General features: G+C 43.4%; 1 protein-coding gene across 1 annotated transcript in view; it reads right to left on the reverse strand.

Annotated features, from left to right (window-relative positions):
* The window catches only part of LOC131669387 (transcription factor Sox-2-like), an 88,435-nt gene that overhangs the window by 24,660 nt on the left and 44,857 nt on the right, over positions 1 to 18,918 (reverse strand). Inside the window, exon 2 of the mRNA XM_058944221.1 lies at positions 16,187 to 16,252. Coding sequence (XP_058800204.1) covers positions 16,187 to 16,252 — 66 coding nt within the window. The remainder of the gene's footprint in view (positions 1 to 16,186; positions 16,253 to 18,918) is intronic.

Raw genomic sequence — 18,918 nt, forward strand, 5'->3', positions numbered from 1 at the left:
GCACGGCGTGCAATATAATACGTTGCGCGCAAGTTCAGTAGCTCGCTTTGCACCGGTTATCTGTCTGCGCGTAGTCGGAGCGAGTTTATGTTTGTTCCAAGCGCGATATCACCTCGGCTGGAGAGTTTCGCGCTTCGATATTGTGTCCATGTTTCGCTATTTATCTTTCGACGAAATTTTCGTGCACCCTCGCTGTCGCGCGCGAGGGTCAGGGCTGCGAGTCGTCGGTTCGTATATCTACCGCGGCGCGGTATCGCTGTGAATTTGCTTTGTTTCAATGCGGCATTTTTCAATATAGCCTGCTTCGTGCCGCCTTGTATTTTCATTTGGCAGCCAATACTTTTGCCGAGTGCGAGCAAATGTCACTTGCAACGCGAAAAACATAAATAGTCGGCCAATGATTCTCCGATAATACAAACTCAAACGAAAGATCTCACTCGCGGCAGCAGGCTTACGATCGTCTGTTTTGACTTTTATCTCGTCGAAATCGTGCTATGGGCTTGGCTAGTGCGCCCCGCCCAATCGCCGCTCATCCCGTCAGATTGACTTCTCGCTCGAAGAGAGAAAGCAGAGCTCTCGAGGGCATTTTCGGAAAGCCGCAACGGCGCACGAGGATGAAGATGCACCTGTGCACCGTCGAAGGGCGCAGATCGTGTTGGTAGATAAATTTCTTCCGGCATTATTGAATTTTCCGTGGCTCGATGCTGTTCTCACGACGAACCGGGTAGCCGCTCCTGGGCAAACACGGAGTCGCAGGTTCGAGGAAACGTTGAGATGAATGTGCTCTTGTCGCGGTCGTGAAGGAGATGTGTATCGAAGGGCCGCGCGGCGACTCGGGATAATTGATTCGCAGAAGTGGACGTGCGCGCGTTCTGCCAAATCATTTCGGTGTACGGGAAAGGCATTCCAAGGATCGATTCGATCAAAGTCCGCAAAGCCAAAAACTCAGCCGGGATCCCGAGTCTGCGCTCGAAAGAGACTTTCGCGCGCGAGAGCGCGATCTCGCGAAAGTCCTAAATCAGGCTGGCGCCGTTACCTTGTACGTCTGTCACTGACCAATTTTCGCGCGCGCATGCGGGCCAATTAGTTGTCGGCTAGCTCGTTGGGGGGTAGATGTTGTACCTGTCGCGATCGCACCGGGGTATCCTCAAGCCGCGGCGCGACACTTTTACGGCAAGCTGACGCCTTCGTCCTCCGGCGCCTTATACCTGCGGCTGCCAGACTTTCGGCAAAAGTTTCAGGCCGAAGCTTTGCACACGCGATATCGCGATTGATGCTGATCTCGACTTTACAGAACCTGCTCGTTTTGCGATGCGATATTCGCGACTCCGGACTTCATAAATTATGAGAAAAAGGAGATCCGTGTTGATCTTGGAATGAAACGGGCGTGTCGCGCTTTTCGAACTGGAACTTAATATCGAGTCATTTTCAAAACCGCTTCGTGATATATTCCTCTCCAGTGTTAAATGATTTTTTTGAAAAATAACAAACATTTTCCGAAAAAGAGGAGAAGACGAAGTTAACGGGAAACCGTCAGTCACGGTTGATTTTCAATTTTCCGCGTAGCAGGTACTCGAATCAGCGGAAGTGGCCGAAGGTAGGTGAAGGCCGTTTTAGCAAACTATTTGTTAAAACGAGAAAAACAATGTTTTTTCCCCTCCTTCGCATTCTTGTCAAAAAGAAAAATAACGGCAAGTTCATCGATATAAAATTACGCACCCGCGAGAGATATAGAACACGGTGGTCACTCGAAAAGTAAGACTGGAGAAGCATGCAGGAACGACAGCTTCGTCGATAATTTTTCTTTATCTCGCCGGTGTATCAAGCAGAGAGCAGCCAGGGGAGGCACACTTTAATTCCTCTGACAGACGTTATAAGACGGCGAGCCGCGCGCGCGCGCATTCTCTCTCTCTCTCTCTCTCTCTCGCTCTCCACTCATTCTTCTCCGTCTCTCGATCTCGACAGACAGAGTGGCTCCACGAGTCAAAGATCAAGAGACTCGCCAGAGTAAAATAATGAGAGAGGGAGAGAAGATAGTAGGAGACCCAGACATACTGGCGTTAGTTTCTTTTTTATAGAAGCTTTCCTTTTTACGTAAAGTTAGCTTGACGCTGAATTATCTATATTTTGCTTTTCTCGGTCTTTTTTTTTCAATGACTACATACTTTCAACCACAAATTGCCAAGTTGCCTTTGACAAATAATGTTCTCTTTCAACTACTTGAAAATCCATCTCACATAGAGCGCGAATAAGATTTGCCTCCCAATTCTCACCTTAAAAAAAAAAAAAAAATAAACGAAGGCATCGCAGAACTACGCGAGTTCTCTCAAGCGTGCATCAGAGTGAGTAGGAGGAAAAGTATAGAGGTATATAGGCCCCCCGGAGAGTTGGAGCGGCAAAACGCGGGCCAACTTCAAAGCTAAATACTAGGGACTTCATCATCGATATACAGCTGGTGTCCGAACAACGCCGACAGATTAGATGCAGCTTCCTTTCCCTCCCTCAATTATTTTTTTTCTCTCTTCGAGGCATGACATGTTGCATGCACATCTTATGCCATGCTTATCTTACTCTTGCCGCGGCTTGAATTAATATGAAGCTTTTTTGTTTTGATTATTTTCTAGTGCGGAAGATGTCGAACAGTATTTCTGGTAATTAATTCGGAAATTTTCGTTGACGGTGGGATACGATAGAGGCCGACGACGATTGTCCTCGAATATGCAACAGCCAATTATGACGAAAGCACTCATCGAAAAATAAGTCTGACAGAGATGACTATAGCGCACTTTGAATTTCAAGGCGGCAATTTGAGCGTCGATATCTTGCAACCGAGGCCAGTTAGTCGCGCAGGACCACAAAACTGTTTGTTTCTGCTTCACCAACAAGAATTACGAGGCAGGCGTCGGCGCCAAGAATCCGTCAGCGAGCTTTAAAAAGTGACACGAGTGACATATCCTTTCGGCGGCGCTGCGCTGCGAATGTGCTTACGAAAGATGCTGTTTTTTTGCAACATAATCGATGCGTAAGCGGATTTTGGGGTGACGGCTTTTTGGTGAAAACCCGCGAAACGACTTGTTGGATTTCGGAGCGGGGACGGCAAAGCTATGTGCTAATTGGCCACCGATCTATATCCGACAAAACCTTAGAGAGAGGATTTGGCTCGCAAGAGCTTTACTTACTCGTAGTTAGCAGGTATTAGGCAAGATAAACCGATTGGGGCATGGCTACCGAACGGTCTGTGGACCATTCCCAATTTTTGGCTGGAGCTTTCTAAACTAGTTTTAAGCGATTATGGGTATTGAACGTTTTGGGATTCCGCACTGGCTGATTAGATCGCGATTTCTTTGGCGTGTTTTCCTTTTTTATGGAGTTTCAGTTTGGGACAAATCTGTTAGAGAAAATCGAAATTGTTGAATACTATTATTATTTCTTACAAATGAATATTCGTTTGAAACGCTTAACAGCGGTGAACATTCAAACGTTCCACCACTTGCAGACTAATCCACCAAGAGATCGCGTCTACCATCGAAACTTCACCCAACTTGGTACATCACATAACACTTGACTACAACGAATCACGTCGAACTTCGTAGTTTCCTGGCAGACGTGAGCCAGACATGCGCAGGTATGTCGGCATGGGCGTAAAACAAGGGTTGAGACTTTGTGCCAACAAATTGTTCTTGGCGCTCTCTGTGTCTAATCGGTTTAACAGTCACTGGTAGACCTTACTCTGGCACAACGGGTGGTTACAACAACCTTGGACATCATCGTAGGAGGACGCCGACGTCGCCTCTTTGACACCTGGGCTTTAGCTATGACTGCGGGTAGACGCCGAAGGACAAGGCGCTTTCCACTTTTCACCACCGAGACATACGGATTTAATGAGATCGCTGTCTCGTAGAGTAAGCGCGTGAAATAATATTTATTTTTTTACTTGCGGGAGCTACTGGGTATATATAAAGATTATTCGCTTTTAGGTAGCGACACTTTTTGCTTGTTAGTTTTCAAGATGAAAAATTTCTCTGGGAAGGTGAAAATATATCACGTAATAAGAACGGCAGAAAAATTATATTGGAAACTTAATAGAGTTTGAAGATTTAATAGTCATTTATTAATAAATTAGCAAATTATATGTAAAAAATACTTTTTTCAATGACAGTATACAGAACAAAACTGATTATTCATATGAAACTAAGAAAAACACACCATTTTTTCAAAATAATTTACATTGCATTTACCAGGCATAAAAGTTTTTCAAACTTCCACACCCCCAAACAAAAACCTTACTTTACTATTTTTCACTTGGAAGGAAAAAGAAAAAATCTTCGGGCGAAGACAAGAAAAAAAATAACTACGAGGCAAGTGGAGAAGAGAAGAGAGAGAGCCGAGTGTTGCGCGCGCGCTGTCTACTCGAGGTGGCAGCAGCATTGAAATATCAGCAGTAGCAGAGGCCTCTGGAGAGCCCTAGTCTGCTGCTGAGTCGTGCTGAATATTGGCCCGGCTCTTTTCTTTTTAGCGCTCGCTTGCTTCGCGCAAAAATGCCCACATATGTAAAATACCTCAAGGGGCTCGCGAGTCTGCATTCCTTTCGCAAACGACAACGACGACAACGATCGAAACGGTTAATTTCAACCTTCTGCTTTGATTTTTATGTCGCGCGTTTGCGAACTTTACTGCGCGTAAATTCACGTAACGAGGCGTTTCTTTTAATTTCGACCGCTCGCTCATAAGCTTCATCTTCTTTTTTTTCGGCAGTTTACGACTTGTGCGTAACTCCGATTTTAACTGGTTGTTGCATTAAGTTTCGATAATTACGCAGCCATAATTGAGGAAAAGATTGATGTACGCGACATTGTATATATAAACACATTTATTTTAATTACATTTTAAATTGACGTAAAACAATCTATAAAAGTCTTTCATTTTCTAAGAGTGAATGGCGCCGGAAACGTCAAAGCCGCTTGCGATCACCACGTGTACAGCCGATTTTTCACTCCGCAGCGATGATTATGATGATCGAGTGGTAAAGCGTATTATAACGTAGCGTGCGATTTCATAAAATATCTTCGCACTTTCGTCACTCAACAATAGATCTGCTCTCGCTTGCCAGCTTTTCCACCGAGATCCAACTGCCGAGATCATTAGCCACTAGCTCCTCTTCATAGAATATAAAAGCATACGTGACTAGTTTTTTCTTTCTTTCTATTTTTTAGAATAAAATTTTACACCAAGAATCAAAAAGTCTGAGGTTTTAGAACACCCCCCCTCCCCTAAACCCCAGAAGAAATTCAAATGCTCTTCCACCATTCTCAAGTGGAAGCGTTTGAGGAAAGTTTTAGGATCGCGCAATTCCCTCTCTCAACCGCGAAAACTTGGCTGTGAAGTTCAATCGTCTGAACTTGAGGAGCATCGAGAGCGGCTTACACTTATAATTTTTCTGCAGTAGGAGATTCGACGTTTGAGGAAAGTGAAAGAAATAGTGCTTTGATAAAAGTTTCCTCGTGGCATAAATGCGTGAAAGTGCAATATTTTTGTAAACATTTTTTGTTTCAGATCATCACTTGTCAGATAAGTTGCGATAAGCATATTTTGAAGGATCTCAGACAGACATATCCGCTAATTCAAAATCTATATGTAATAGGGCGTGAATTATTTTTGAAAGGCACTCACTTTATTTTTGGATATCCCAACGACAACCCCACTTTGCGCCATCTATTATTTCCAAATTACGAATATTAACCGTTGAATATACTCTCGGGTGGGCCGAAAAAATTTGCGCTTTGCCGTCAGGCCTTCATTAGCAGTTTCCGAGTTCGTTCCCGCGTGAGAAACGAAAATATTACTCACGGAAATATAATCTCCAATGCTTACCCTCCTCTCTTTCTGTTAACCTTGTTTATCGCCATTTTTAGGGAATTGGCCTCGTTTTTGAAATAATTAACGAGGTAGCTGCCATAAACATTCCAACATTAATTCATGTAATCGTTAAGATACAGCAGTACAAGAGCGCTCTCGTACAACGCCAAATAAGCGCAAAGAAAAATAAACAGCACGCAGTGCATATTTACAAAATTGATAAATTGCCACTTCCTGGTAACATTGCGTTTCGGCGCGTCCCGCGCGTAATTTCCTGCTGGAGGAGCTTGGGAGGAGAGACGAGAGAGATAGAGAGAAACGTATGGAGCGTGAGTATAAGTAGCGAGGAGGGTGAGCGGAAGGCCGGCAATCGGAAATTGGCCCGATGACATTGATTAAAGTCGATTTAAGTAAGCTTGCGCGAGGCGTACGCGCACGCATTTAATTATTAATCGTTGTCGCTAGCTTCGCGTAGGATGCGCTCAATTGACGACTTTTCGCCGGTGCAACCGGGAGCCTTTGCAGCCGCTTCCTCGAAAGCCGCGACTTCTTTTAGTACAGTGCCGCTCCGACAGCGTCGGCGAGAGCTACGACTTTTCCGGTCGAGATTTTCTCTTTCGGCGCGACCAGACTGGACAGGTCGTACGTATACCTGCGCCTCCTTCGCGCGAAATTCAGGGGGAGATCGGTCGTATACCTGGGCCGTGCGAGAAGCGGAAGGTGCGAATCGGCTCGTTTGTCCAATGACGCGGCCACTTTGCGAGTGCCGCCGCCGCTGATGCTTCGGGCCCTTTTAACGAGCAGAGCGCCGTTTGAACTGTTCCGAATGTGCGTTTCGCTCTAATGATCCGAGATAGGCGAGAAACTAAAGCACTTCATTCCACGGACCGAAGGTGAGAGGAAAGTATGAAGAAGGTTGTTTGCGTGTGTTGAAAGGTGGGTTGCGCAAGGCGCGAGATTGAAAATTAATCTTTACGAAAGATTTATTTGGCTACTCGGCCGAGAGTAGCTGAATATTTTCATAAATTACTGCATTACTAAAACTTAGTACTTCCCTGTTATTTCACGGCTTACAACTGAATCCCGAACAGTCCGCAATAGAATCAAAGGTATATCCACCTTTGCGACCGAAAATTCGTGGCATATCAAGCTAGCCTTAGGTATAGACTGAGTGGCAGTCTCAAGCAGGGTAAGTAGTGTACCAATCAAGAGAGAGAGAGAGAGAGAAAGCGAGTGAAAAAGGCATTCGCCAGGCGAGCTTTAATTAAGAGCTCAAGTACCTACCTTTTCGCGCGCTCGGACGAATCAGAGGACGGAGAATTTGAAGAGTGGATAAAGTAGGTGAAGTTTTGCGTTTACCTTCATTGGAACGACAGTCGTTTCTTTGATCGAGCTAAGCCACTCGAAAATATATGTACGCGCCGAACGTGTTTGATAAAATATTTACCGAGCCGTTTAGTCTCGCGCGTGCGCATCTGATCTCTGTCAACTTTTTTTTTTGCGCGCTGCCAACTCCCCCTTACCTTTGCTCTTCTCTTTTTCTTTCAGTTCCCCAGTGGTTACACGCTGTTTACCCTCGGCTCCGTACGTTGGTTGGGTGCCCCCCCCCCCCCCCACCCCTCCCTCTGCACCGTATATACACTCCCACTGCGCGCATATGTGATTGCTTCGGTGGGGCATGGCTCGCCTGCTCTGATTTTTCAGTTCAGTCTCTAACGTTTGACGATTCAATTTTAATGAGGCCGTTATTGCGCATTAACTCGCTCTTCTGGGCAATCGACCGATCGTCGACGCGGATCCCGTCCGCCTCCACCACGTTTGTGAACTAAGTCACTGTGACTCACGGACACATCTCGGCAAGCGTAACCAGCATCAACCCACACGCGCATTACATGCGCACGCCCCTTCCTGACATTAACATTCGTGTCCTCGAGGTACACGCTAATTCGAAAAATCAATTGGCCCGTCGATTAAACCATTAATCTTGCGAGCTCGGCCGCTTGTTATTCATGAGCTAATTATTCATCGCGTCGCGGGGATTATGCGCGAAGAAAAATTTTTTCGCGAGGCATTAAACCTTTTTATGATTCAATTACTACGCGAGCGATCGAGAGGGTTTCGCTTCCTCGTGTATTCATTATGTGTACGTGCGTCGCATTGCTTCTCGCGCGTGTGATTTATGTGGCAAGATATTACAGATTCCAGATTAGAATAATTATTCATGTGCGAGATGATTGAAATTTAATTTGTAATTTATGTCTGTGGGAAATGCGTTCGTGGGTTTGAAGCTTGGCTGTTCACTTGTTAGTTTTTTTTCTTTCTTTCTTTTTGTATGCGTGTGAGCGCGAAGAAAATACCTGTCGAAAATCAAACCACACGAGTGTCAACCTGCCGGAAAAACAGATTTTCCAACACGTATGTACACTCGAGGAAAAGAAACTTTATGGAGCTAAGGCCAGCGAGTAATGAGCCGGATCTAATATCGGCCTGCATAACCGCCACGCGCGCTCTCTCTCTCTCTCTCTCTCTCTCTCTCTCTGTCGCCCCATTGCAAAGGTGCACGCAGCTGGATAGCCCCTCTCGTTTCTTTTTTTTTGCACAGCTGCTCCGAAGGGTGCAGCCAGCCAACAACCCCCGTCGTCAAAGAGGGCTCTGCGCGGATTTTCTCGCGGAGACAGAGAGAGAGAGAGAGAGAGAGAGAGAGAGAGAGAGAGAGAGAGAGAGAGACACGCACACACACACACACTGCTGTGTCTTTCTCGGTGTTCGAACGATGAATTTTAACGAGTTGCGTAGGATAATTTAGCGTCGATATTCGATTGAGATTTCAAGTGTGTGCATACTTGTAAGTTATTCTAATTGCAAGTATGAAGAGAGAGAATCGATAACAGTTATTCCTTTCATGTCATCGTGCGTATGACTGACGCTTTTCTTCATCGATTTACTCGTCAATCATAATAGAAAGCGTCATTATCTTATCGGAACTGACTTGTATCTAACTTTTTTTTCGTATTTTATTAACGAAGAAAGATAAAATGAGAATACTTGTAGGGTCGATCTTGAAAATTATAACGAATGAGATTTATTTGTTCCCCACATACTTGACTTGAAAACCGTACATGAGAGATTAAAAAAACAACAATAGAGAAGCTAGAAACGATATAGGGTGAGAATAAAAAAAAAGAAAAAAGAAGCAGGGATGTCGTAGAAATTGGTGCGAATCGCAATGTCCGTGAAGCCTTAATCCTTTCTCAATTGTCCGTGCGTTTTCGTCATGCTGTTCAGGCGCAAAACGAAAATACATAGGGTAAGAGAAAGAAAGACTGAATCAAAAGCTCGTTTCACCTTTTTTCACCGATTCTAGCTGTATCATTGCTACTATTGTCCATTTCCGTAAAGAGGGGACCTATTTCAAATGCACGCGGAGCTTTCGGCATGCCTGGCGCCGCAAAGTTTTACCTGTTTCTTGACAGCCTTTGAGAAGGTTGCGTTGTGTTTTGATGCCTTCTGGTACGTCACACGGGAATCTAATCAAGGGAAAGTCTTAGGCAATTTCTGTCATCGATAATTTCCAAAATAAAAATAATGCGTATTTTTTTTACAGAGATGCTGACCATTGTCGCAAACCATAAATATAAAAGACAGCGAAATAATTTAGTTCGAGCGAACCCTTACTCACAAGCCAATACTAATAAATAGGATTCAACGTCGCGTTGTCAAAGCCTTCGCTAGACGAAAAAAAGAAGGGACGCGCTATATAATCCTAGCAAAAATTGAGTATAACATTAATTACCTGGCAACCCCACGCGCGCGCATTTCTCTTCCTTCGTTTTTTGTTGAAACGCGTGAAATCGAAATGATTTTTTTTAATTAAAAAAGAACGTGCCGGGACACGAACGCACGCATAAATCGTGTGGCACGAGCGAGGGAATGCAAGCTCTTCTCGGAACGATAAAGCCTAATTTATGCAAATCCACGAGAGAGAGAGAGAGAGAGAGAGAGAGAGAGAGAGCAAGAGAGGCGGTCTTTAAAAACTGGAAACGCAGAAAGAGTGAGAGTCGCGCGCTTCGAAGAATCTGTCGTCCAAGAGAGAAACGGATGATGTGTGTTTGTGCGAGTGTGCCGTTTCGATTTTTCGCGAAAGGTTTTTTCCAAATGTGTACGTGTGTTTTTTTTTCGAGGAAATCGTACGCTTTTATTCTTGTTTATTTAAAGGATCGTGAGGCGTTATTTTACCGGGCTGGTTGTATGTTGTGAGATTATACAATAAATTGAATGGCTCAATTGGCCGAGTATCGAGCAAGACTTTCGTTTTGTAGACTTGCTAATTTAGGCCAGCAATGGTGATTCAAAATTGGATAAAAATTAATTTGATCTCCGAAAAATATTACAAAAATATTTCCAGCAAAATGAATTTTCTCCGAGACTCGTTCGAGCAAGTTTTGACAGAATCAGCCTTCTTACTATTATATTTGAACAGTCCCCTATAAACGACCGACAACTAAAAAAAGAAGCACGTACATACATTGACAAATTCGCATGCCATCAGTTACAAAAATGAACCTTTAAGCGTCGCCCAAAACAACCATTACTCCAGATGTCCGAAAAGATGCAGAATGCCCCCAAGTAAAAAATCAGGTCCTCGTGTAGCGCGCGCGTTTTATTATTCTTTTTTTCTTTTTTTTGTCTCGCATAGGTGCGCGTGAGCGCAACAAGTCGTCGAAAATAATTCGCTTAATTTTCCGCTCGACTTGGCAGCAGCGAGCAAGCAGGAATCATAGGAAATTCTTTTAAGGGCGACAATGAGCAAAAATTGATGTCGGGGACAGGTCTGACGAGGAACAATCTAAGACAAATTTGAGAGGGTCCTGTGCTCGCGCGCTAACGCAGGGGGCATGAAGGACTGTCAGTCATTCGGTCCGGGATGTTACTGCCCCCGGGCGCTGGCTCGCTACGCCTTTTCTTTATTTTAGTTTTTTTTTTTTCGGGGCGTGCATGCGTAGCTTTCTTCCTTTCGACGTGTCCCCTCTACTCTTTTGTGTGCACGCGCGCACTCGTGTTTTTAATCTTGTTACGACGAGGCGCTTGGAGCGAGCGCTAGAGCTTACGTCTCTGTTGGGCGATTTTTGCGGGATGATGCGTGCGCCACGCTAATACCAGGACGACGTGCTTGCATCAAATGCATCATGGAGCGCTCGCGCATGTTTCTTCCTTTTTTTCGCCTCTCTCGTTTAATCCGTTACGCATACACTCATTTCTTATGCAGTTACATTTCTGCATATTTCTTAGGTCTTTTGTTTGGCTTTGTTCATCGCTTAGTTTCAACTTCGATTACCGATTGAGAAACTTGATTCTAAAAAAATTATCCATGAGAAATGGAAAAGCGGGGCTCTGCTGGATTTCATCGAGGTCTGAAGCCTTCACGAATTTATAGATGAATTTTCTCAATCGCTGCATTTTTTCTTAACTTTTTAGCGCATATTATCTTCACTTCAAACAACATCTCTCTCTTCTTTTCTGCTTCGCTTCATATTCGCTTTCTCTCGGTTCGCGTAGTTTCTCCCCATCAACGAGTCTCTCGGAGGGTTATTTATTTGACCGTTCAACGGCTTCGCGACGGCTTTACACGCGCGGGGGTCTTTTTCTATCTTTCCACAGCGTTGTTGGTGGCTCTATTGTACGTTTGAGGGTAAAAAACGCGCGCGGAGGAAAAATCGAAATCGCGAGAGATCAATTAAAATCTCGTAACAGAGTTTCACGGTAAAAGGGAAAAGGGCGACGGTCATTACGTCGTAAAACAAGAAAAGGGTTGCTAGGAAAAAAAAGGGGAGCATATACGCGTGGACTCGTTATTTATCGCACGAGATTGACTTTTCTTGGAATTCTTGACCGAAAGCCGCCAACGGCTTGTACCACTACGAAATTGTTTCCCGATTTTATGTCGTTTTTTTCCTCTTCTTCGCTTTGGTATTTTGGGGAATTGTGACGTGGAAATGGGATTTTTTACATGCTTCTATGGGAATTCACGAGTGAGATTCTTTTGGGGGAGGGCGAAGCCTCGACATTTACGTTCCGATTGAAATAGTTTCATTTTTATTGCCATTGTTATTTCGGTCTCCAAGGTTTACGTGCGATGAAAAAAGTTTTTTTTTGGATGTGAAACTGCACGAAAAGTAATCATAGAGCTGAAATATTTTATTGGTGTACATGATTTGGAAAAAAAGATTTCTCGTACTGTAAATTTATGCGCGAAAAATGTTATGCTAGTTAAAATCCTTTTCAAACAAATTTATTTTAAATGAAATAGTTGAAATTGATATCGAGCAAAATGTTCCCTATCCTTGCCAAGCTCACATTGTTTTTGAATTAAAAAAGATTCGAGTGAAGGTCACAACAATGAAGTTTGTTATGTTGTAACGCTACATACTTTATTTCCCGATAACAGCAATTTATTCTTATCGTTATTGTGATTGTTAATTGAGGAAACTACGTTGATGTGGAACGCTGTAGAAAATGACAAATATTTATTGAAAGGAATCCAGATAAATTGTACGCAATCTGTTCTTCTGAAATGAAAACTCTGGCAATAAGAAACGGAGTTGTAGACAGAGCAGCAGCACAGTCTCCCTAACGCAGCGAGGAAACAATCGGGTGCGAAATCACCGTGGACGATTAATTGCCGTTTAGTAAGAGAACGCGAGAGAGGAGGGGAAGGAAAATTATGTAGCATGGACGCGCCGCTCGTCGCGCAACGACTTCCTTCCTCTCTGGGCCGAGCCATGCGTGAGTAACTCACTCAAGTAACTCAATGAATTTTCCGGACGACTTCGAACGCCGGGCGAAGGCCCGATGAAGGGGAAACGTACTGATAGAGGGCAGGCGAGAGGGCGGAGATACACTGTACACGCGAACGCCTGTAATCGCTTCCAAAATCGCTTTGCCAACGACGACGACGACGACGACGACGACGACGACAAGGCACTTTATTAGCCCCTCGGCAACTTTGGCATCTATTTATTCTTTTCAATGGCGGTCATTAGACTTCCATTGCTCCGAGTGACCGAAGTTGAGAACGAAGACTCGATGGTGATAAGATTTTTCCAGATTTTTAAATTTCTCTCGCCAATTCTCCAGACTCAATTTGTACTATGAAAAATAAAATTGAACCGATTAACCACATTTCATCGTGCCAGCCCCTCAGAATTTTCCCTTAAACCCCCATTACCATTATAATCATCATTGTCGTCGTCGTCGTCAACATAATCGTCGGCATCGTCTGATGTGATGCTAGAAGACCAGGTCACGTCGACGCGCATTAGCGCGGGGGTGCGTATGCGACCCGCGAGCCTCTCAGTGCCAGCTTGTCGGCGCGTACGACTTTTCTCGGCGGCGCTTGTCTCCGATTTCTGAACGCTTTACTGGGCCTAATCCTACTTCAAAACAGAAAAGCCGAAGGTGCGCATCTGCATATGAAAAACGCGGAAAAACGAACCGCTTCCGATGGTTTTTGTGCGAGTGTAAATGGCCGTGGTAAGAGCCATGGCGGAAGGTCTTGTGTCTATTGAGCGATTTCAGCCAAGATTTCTTAACGCGTTGTCAAGAGGGAAAAAATCCATTAAAGTTGAAGCGTAGGAGAAGTGATTTTAGAATTTCAGAGAAAATCATTTCAACGTAATGACAAAAAGTACAAGATATTATTGACAAGCTCATCAGATGTCGTAATACTTGGACGCAGATATTGAAAATGAGAATGACGATGTCGGTAATGCAAGTGCGCACGCAATCACGTCGAGCGAGTGAATTAAGGAAACGGAAGTAAATCGCGTTTCCTGCGTGGCCGTCAGGTGATGACAAACGAGCGACGTCATCGCTCGCGTCGGGCGACATCTGATAACTGTAATCGTGTCGTAGTAATACACTGTCAGCGAATCATTCATCTCCCTCTCTCTCTCTCTCTTTCTCGCTCACTCGCTGATTTCCTCAAAGGAAAGCACACACGCAATCTGATTTCTCATTTGTGGCTTACGCTCGATTGAAGGAGAAAAAATTATCTCGACGTAGCTAATAGGCCCTAGAGAGTTTGGGGGGGGGGGGGGGCTTTGATGATGTGTGACGACGTTTGGGGAGTCAAGAACTTCTAGAAGTGGGTGCTGATATAATTAATTATGAGGCTGAGATAACTGCGACTGATTTTTATGTAACTTTTGTTATATGATTGCTAATTTTTTAGCGTTTCGGATTCCATTGGTCTCTGTATTAACTTAGTTCAATTAGTTGCGAGAATTTATCTGGAAAATTCGTAACGATAATGCATATGAACGGATATAATTAACGAAAGTATGATTGTTTTATAAGCTTAACTGAAAATCTATTTATATCTGAATAGATAGCATCAGTGGAATTTGAAATTTTAAGCCAATAAAGCGAAAGCTCCGCATATAAAATAAAAGTGCAGTAAAAACCGCAGAGGATCGAGTTATTTCTTAGATGAAAAAGTAATCCAACGAAACAGTTGAAAGCGTGCGTGATAAATTGTCGCGTAGGAAAATTGTCACGCACAGTTTCAATATAAAATATTCATCGGCATCGCCAAAATATATTTGATTTATGTCGCAATAGCAGCAGCAGCAGTAACAGCGTACTTGGCGTCATTAACAAAACATATCGCACGTATCAAAAGCTTTATACCAAAGCCCAGTCTCTCTCCCCACTATGTTAACGAACGAGAGAGCGAGTCTCGCACACAAGAAATTAAAGCAACAATTCGCGCTCGCGCGTACGCTCAATAAAGAGGCACTCTTGGACGAGTAAGGAAAAAAAGCGAGGTGGGAGGAGAGCGAGAGAGGCATACGAATCTCGACGGCGCGTTCGTGCGTTAGGAGAAGGGGTTATAAAACCGCGAGACCAGAAACAGAGAAGGAGTGCCGTATAGTAGCGCTGCTGTAGGTGGCGGCGATAAATTACCCGCTGCGCGTAAAACCGGAGTGAGAGAGAGAGAGAGAGAGAGAGAGAGAGAGAGAGAGAGAGAGAGAGAGAGAGAGAAGAGGAAGGAGGCTAAATGAGAGGAAAAACGTGCGAGAGAAGCGAAAGAGAGGAGAAGGGGCGACGTATACGAAGCCAGTGCGGCGCGAGAAGAAAATGGCGAGACGGAGTTATTCTACTGTGCCGCAGCGGTTTTATCGTGTCTGTGGGTGTGTGTGTGGCTTTGACAATTTATACTTTGCAATCTATTTGACAACTATGCCGCTTTTTTAACCATTTTGAACCAGTTGACAAAGCTTCAGCTGCTGTCAAAAACTGCGCATTCCCAAATGTTACATTTATCCACCAACGGAAAAAAAATCCGTTCACGCTACAACAACAAAAAAGTATTCGCTCAGTGTGTATACTCACATTTGTCTTGTGCGTACGTGTGTGTATACATCTGTAACAATGTGGGAGAGTGCGCGAACGACAAAACCTACCCTCAAGCTCGCACTCTCAGCGGCGACGCGACGACCCTCCAAATGACAATGCGACATTTTTTATTATTAAAGTCAAGTGCAGAGAACTCGCACGAGAATCAGGTGTCTCTCTCTCTTGTCTTTTCTTCTTGGCGCTAGTCTGTTTTTGCTTGCCGATGTGTGTCACAAACACAGTCACCGAAGCTTGCGTGAATTAATTTAAAAATTTTCAAGTCGAGAGCGCTTACTTTTATTTTATTTTTATAAACTTTTGTTCCGAACCACGAGTAAATAAGTAAATTGCAACGAAGTTTGAATAAACTTTTATTGAAGTACTTTTTCATAAGTACGTATTTAGAAGTGAATAGACCGCTCCAGCAAACATATAGGACACTACTGCAAACAGGCATTTTTTTTAATGAAGTCGCTCGCACAAACTCAACTCGTCTATTTATATTAAAACGGGAAGTTGCAATTGAAAAAGATCTTACACAAAGTTATTATTCACTTCAAAGTTAAACTTGTACATACAAAATGCAACAAAAACTAATTTAGAAAAAAAAGCTTCAAAGGGAAACAAACGTCAAAGCTATATGCAGTGCATAACGAACTAACGAGAGGAACCTGTTAAACTAATGAACTCTCGGTGCAATGTAAAAATTTGTTTCCCCTCATTTTTTTCGCTCGCTCGCCCAACGTACGTACATATAGTGCGCGCGCTTCGTCGCCTCGCGTCCTTGGTCGAGTTTCCTCCGCCGCGTCGCGCAGTACGAGGTCAGGAATGCCAGGGTCTCTTAATTAACGTCAAGTTCTCGTATGCTCTACCTCAATATTTTTCTGCCTTCTTCGCAAAAAATAAAAAAAAAACAATCTTTTCGAAAACTTACCATGATCGTATGGATTCCGAATAGCAGCTCGTTTCTGGATTTAGCATTTTTCTTTCCGCTTCCGCCCTGCAACACACGACAATTCTCTCGTTATTATCAACTCAAAGTCTATTTACTAAATTGTATTAGAAAATGTCGACGATATAATAAGATGGTAAAATATTAACTCCGAAAACAAAGCTTTAGGCTATCAAACGTAGTCATCGTATTAACGAGAGAGAGAGAGAGAGAGAGAGAGAGAATCGGCGCGCTTGTAATGACAGGCGGCACTCGACATGTCACATGTACATCAAACTCTCCCCACTCGATCAATTTATCAGCCTTTTCGTGCGGCATGCGCGCGCCACTTTGAATTATCTATGGTCTTTTTTCGTCGCTCGTGATTTTCGAGCTTTTCATTGTTGAGTTTTATTGGATCGCATTTTCATGCGTGAGCGATGCGATTCGTTGGACGCAGTCGTGGGTTATTTTAATTTAATTACTTGATGGATCATTGACGAGGTTATTTCTTTTTCCGAAACCTTGAAAACCATGCACAATCTCGTCAATCATAATCAAAACAAACATCAAAGTTAGCACAGAAGCGCGCAATCAAATAACGGCCAATCTTTTCAGTCAAAAAAAATAAATAAAACCCTTAACCCTTTCAGATCAGTTTCAATAAGATAACGAACTCGAAAAAAAAATCCGTGCTAAAAAACGACTAAGAGAGAGAGAAAGAGTAGGCGACGCGTAAAGATGTGACCTCGATACGATCGTATACAGTAAAGCGTAACGGACGTCTTTGCGTGTTACGCGCGCCGTGAGAAAACCCCCGCGGAACGGGACATAGGTATATGTATATACATACGGGTGACACAAAAGGCTCATGTGCAAGCAAGCAGGCAGGCGAGGGCGTATGTAGACGCACGGATATGATCAGGTGCGCGGCGCGATCTATGGACGTGGGTGAATCTCATTAGCGTACCTGGTTTATCTAGACTGTGAGAAAGGGAATTAGCTTTGATTTTTTTGTCAAGGGGAGTGTGGGCTATGATTTTGTTTATCGTTGAAATGATTGAATAACGCGTACTTGCAATTTTATTGCGGATTAATTTTCATTCCAACGTACGATAATTCATAAATTGCTTATTGATCTTATTGCCGTGTGGTACAGCAAAACTTTGTTCCAACGGGAAAGTAAATTAGTCAGTTTTTATTATGGCATTTTTACACTGAATTCAATTCACACAGACACGGGAACACTCGCGGCAGATTGGAACTTGATGCTCTATTTACTCATAGAAATCTGATAAGTCAATTTTACAGTTAGCCAGCGTATTTTTGTTTGTTTATACGCATGTACGTTTTTTGCGTTGCGATAGTGACTTTCAGTTTGCAGACAGCTTTTGTGTGGCTCTCAGATTTCCGACAGTCATCGAGCGTTTCTTTTCAATCAGTAAGCTTCGCTCGAGGAAAATTAATTCATATACGCGGACTCGCAATCTAATCGTTGCGATCGCGAGGGAAACGCGGCGAGCCGCCAAAAGTAACGACAACAATGCGCATAAACAGTAAAAGCGGCCTCTCGCCCGCATTGCCACACGACGATAAATCAACGCAACGTACCCACACGCCACACGCGCACGGAGACTTTTTCACATCGCGGATGGTTCTCGGAAATTTCAGCACAAAAGACGGTGAGCGAGTCTCTCGAAAAAGTCACCCCCCGCACCGGGGGAGAGAGGGCGCATTCCCACACAGGGGCGCACGCATGAATGCCTAAATGCCGCGCGCTGTCTCTCGCTACGGACACTGATTTTTCGAACGCCCCCTCTCTTTCCCACATGCGATTTTTCTCTCTGTGTATCTCTTACCTGTGGGAAGACCGTTTGCTTTTAGGGAAATTAATTGTATACTTTCGCTACACGAGGGTGCAATGCCAGTGTCAAGGTGATTTGTGGTTTCGCGTGATGGTCAAGGTTATGACACTTTCGTGGTTGCTTTGAGGTTTTGCCAATTTCATTTTGTCCGTGAATATCGACCGGTCAAGCGCAGATCTCGTATATTTCCAACTCAGCGATTAAACAGATACGTATAAAGAGCATTTCGTACTTTTTGCTTTGATGTTTCTACAAATTTTCGTTACACCTATAGGAAAGCTATAAACTTACGGAGAATCATGTTTAACGACAGATGGACAAGTTTATTTGTCATAGTAGAAAAACAGTTTTTAATTAAGAAAACAGTTGTTAATTGTCCATTTGTTACCCTCGTATATACATCAAATGGCATTACTGTACATATTACATACAGTAAATAAAACCAAATATATTATATATGTAATATCAATACCACAAAACTTAATAGAAATAAAAACTTTAATGTTAATCTATAATAATGCCCATTTCAAAGCGTACCTACTTATGGCAGTAATGTAATATGATAATATCCAAAAAATACAAAATAAACTTATCAAAATTTTGCTCAATAAATCTAACAATATTTTACTTCGTTTTTCTTTCAAAAATACTTTTCGTTGAAATTAGTTAAGAAGAATTTTAGCACTCAATTGCTCAATGGAACATCATTTAATTTTTTTGCTTGAAAACCATTTAACTGTATAAATTTGACGCGAAGAATCAAAAATCTCATTCGTAATTTCCAATGTTTTTACGTTAATGAAGAATTGATTTTGCCGTTTGGCACACGACTTCACAATTTGATGTATTCTGCACCAAGAAAGTTGTAAC

This window comes from Phymastichus coffea, unplaced genomic scaffold (assembly GCF_024137745.1).
Source record: "Phymastichus coffea isolate CEN01 unplaced genomic scaffold, Cenicafe_Pcof_1.1 PCOF00092, whole genome shotgun sequence".
Lineage (NCBI taxonomy): Eukaryota > Metazoa > Arthropoda > Insecta > Hymenoptera > Eulophidae > Phymastichus > Phymastichus coffea.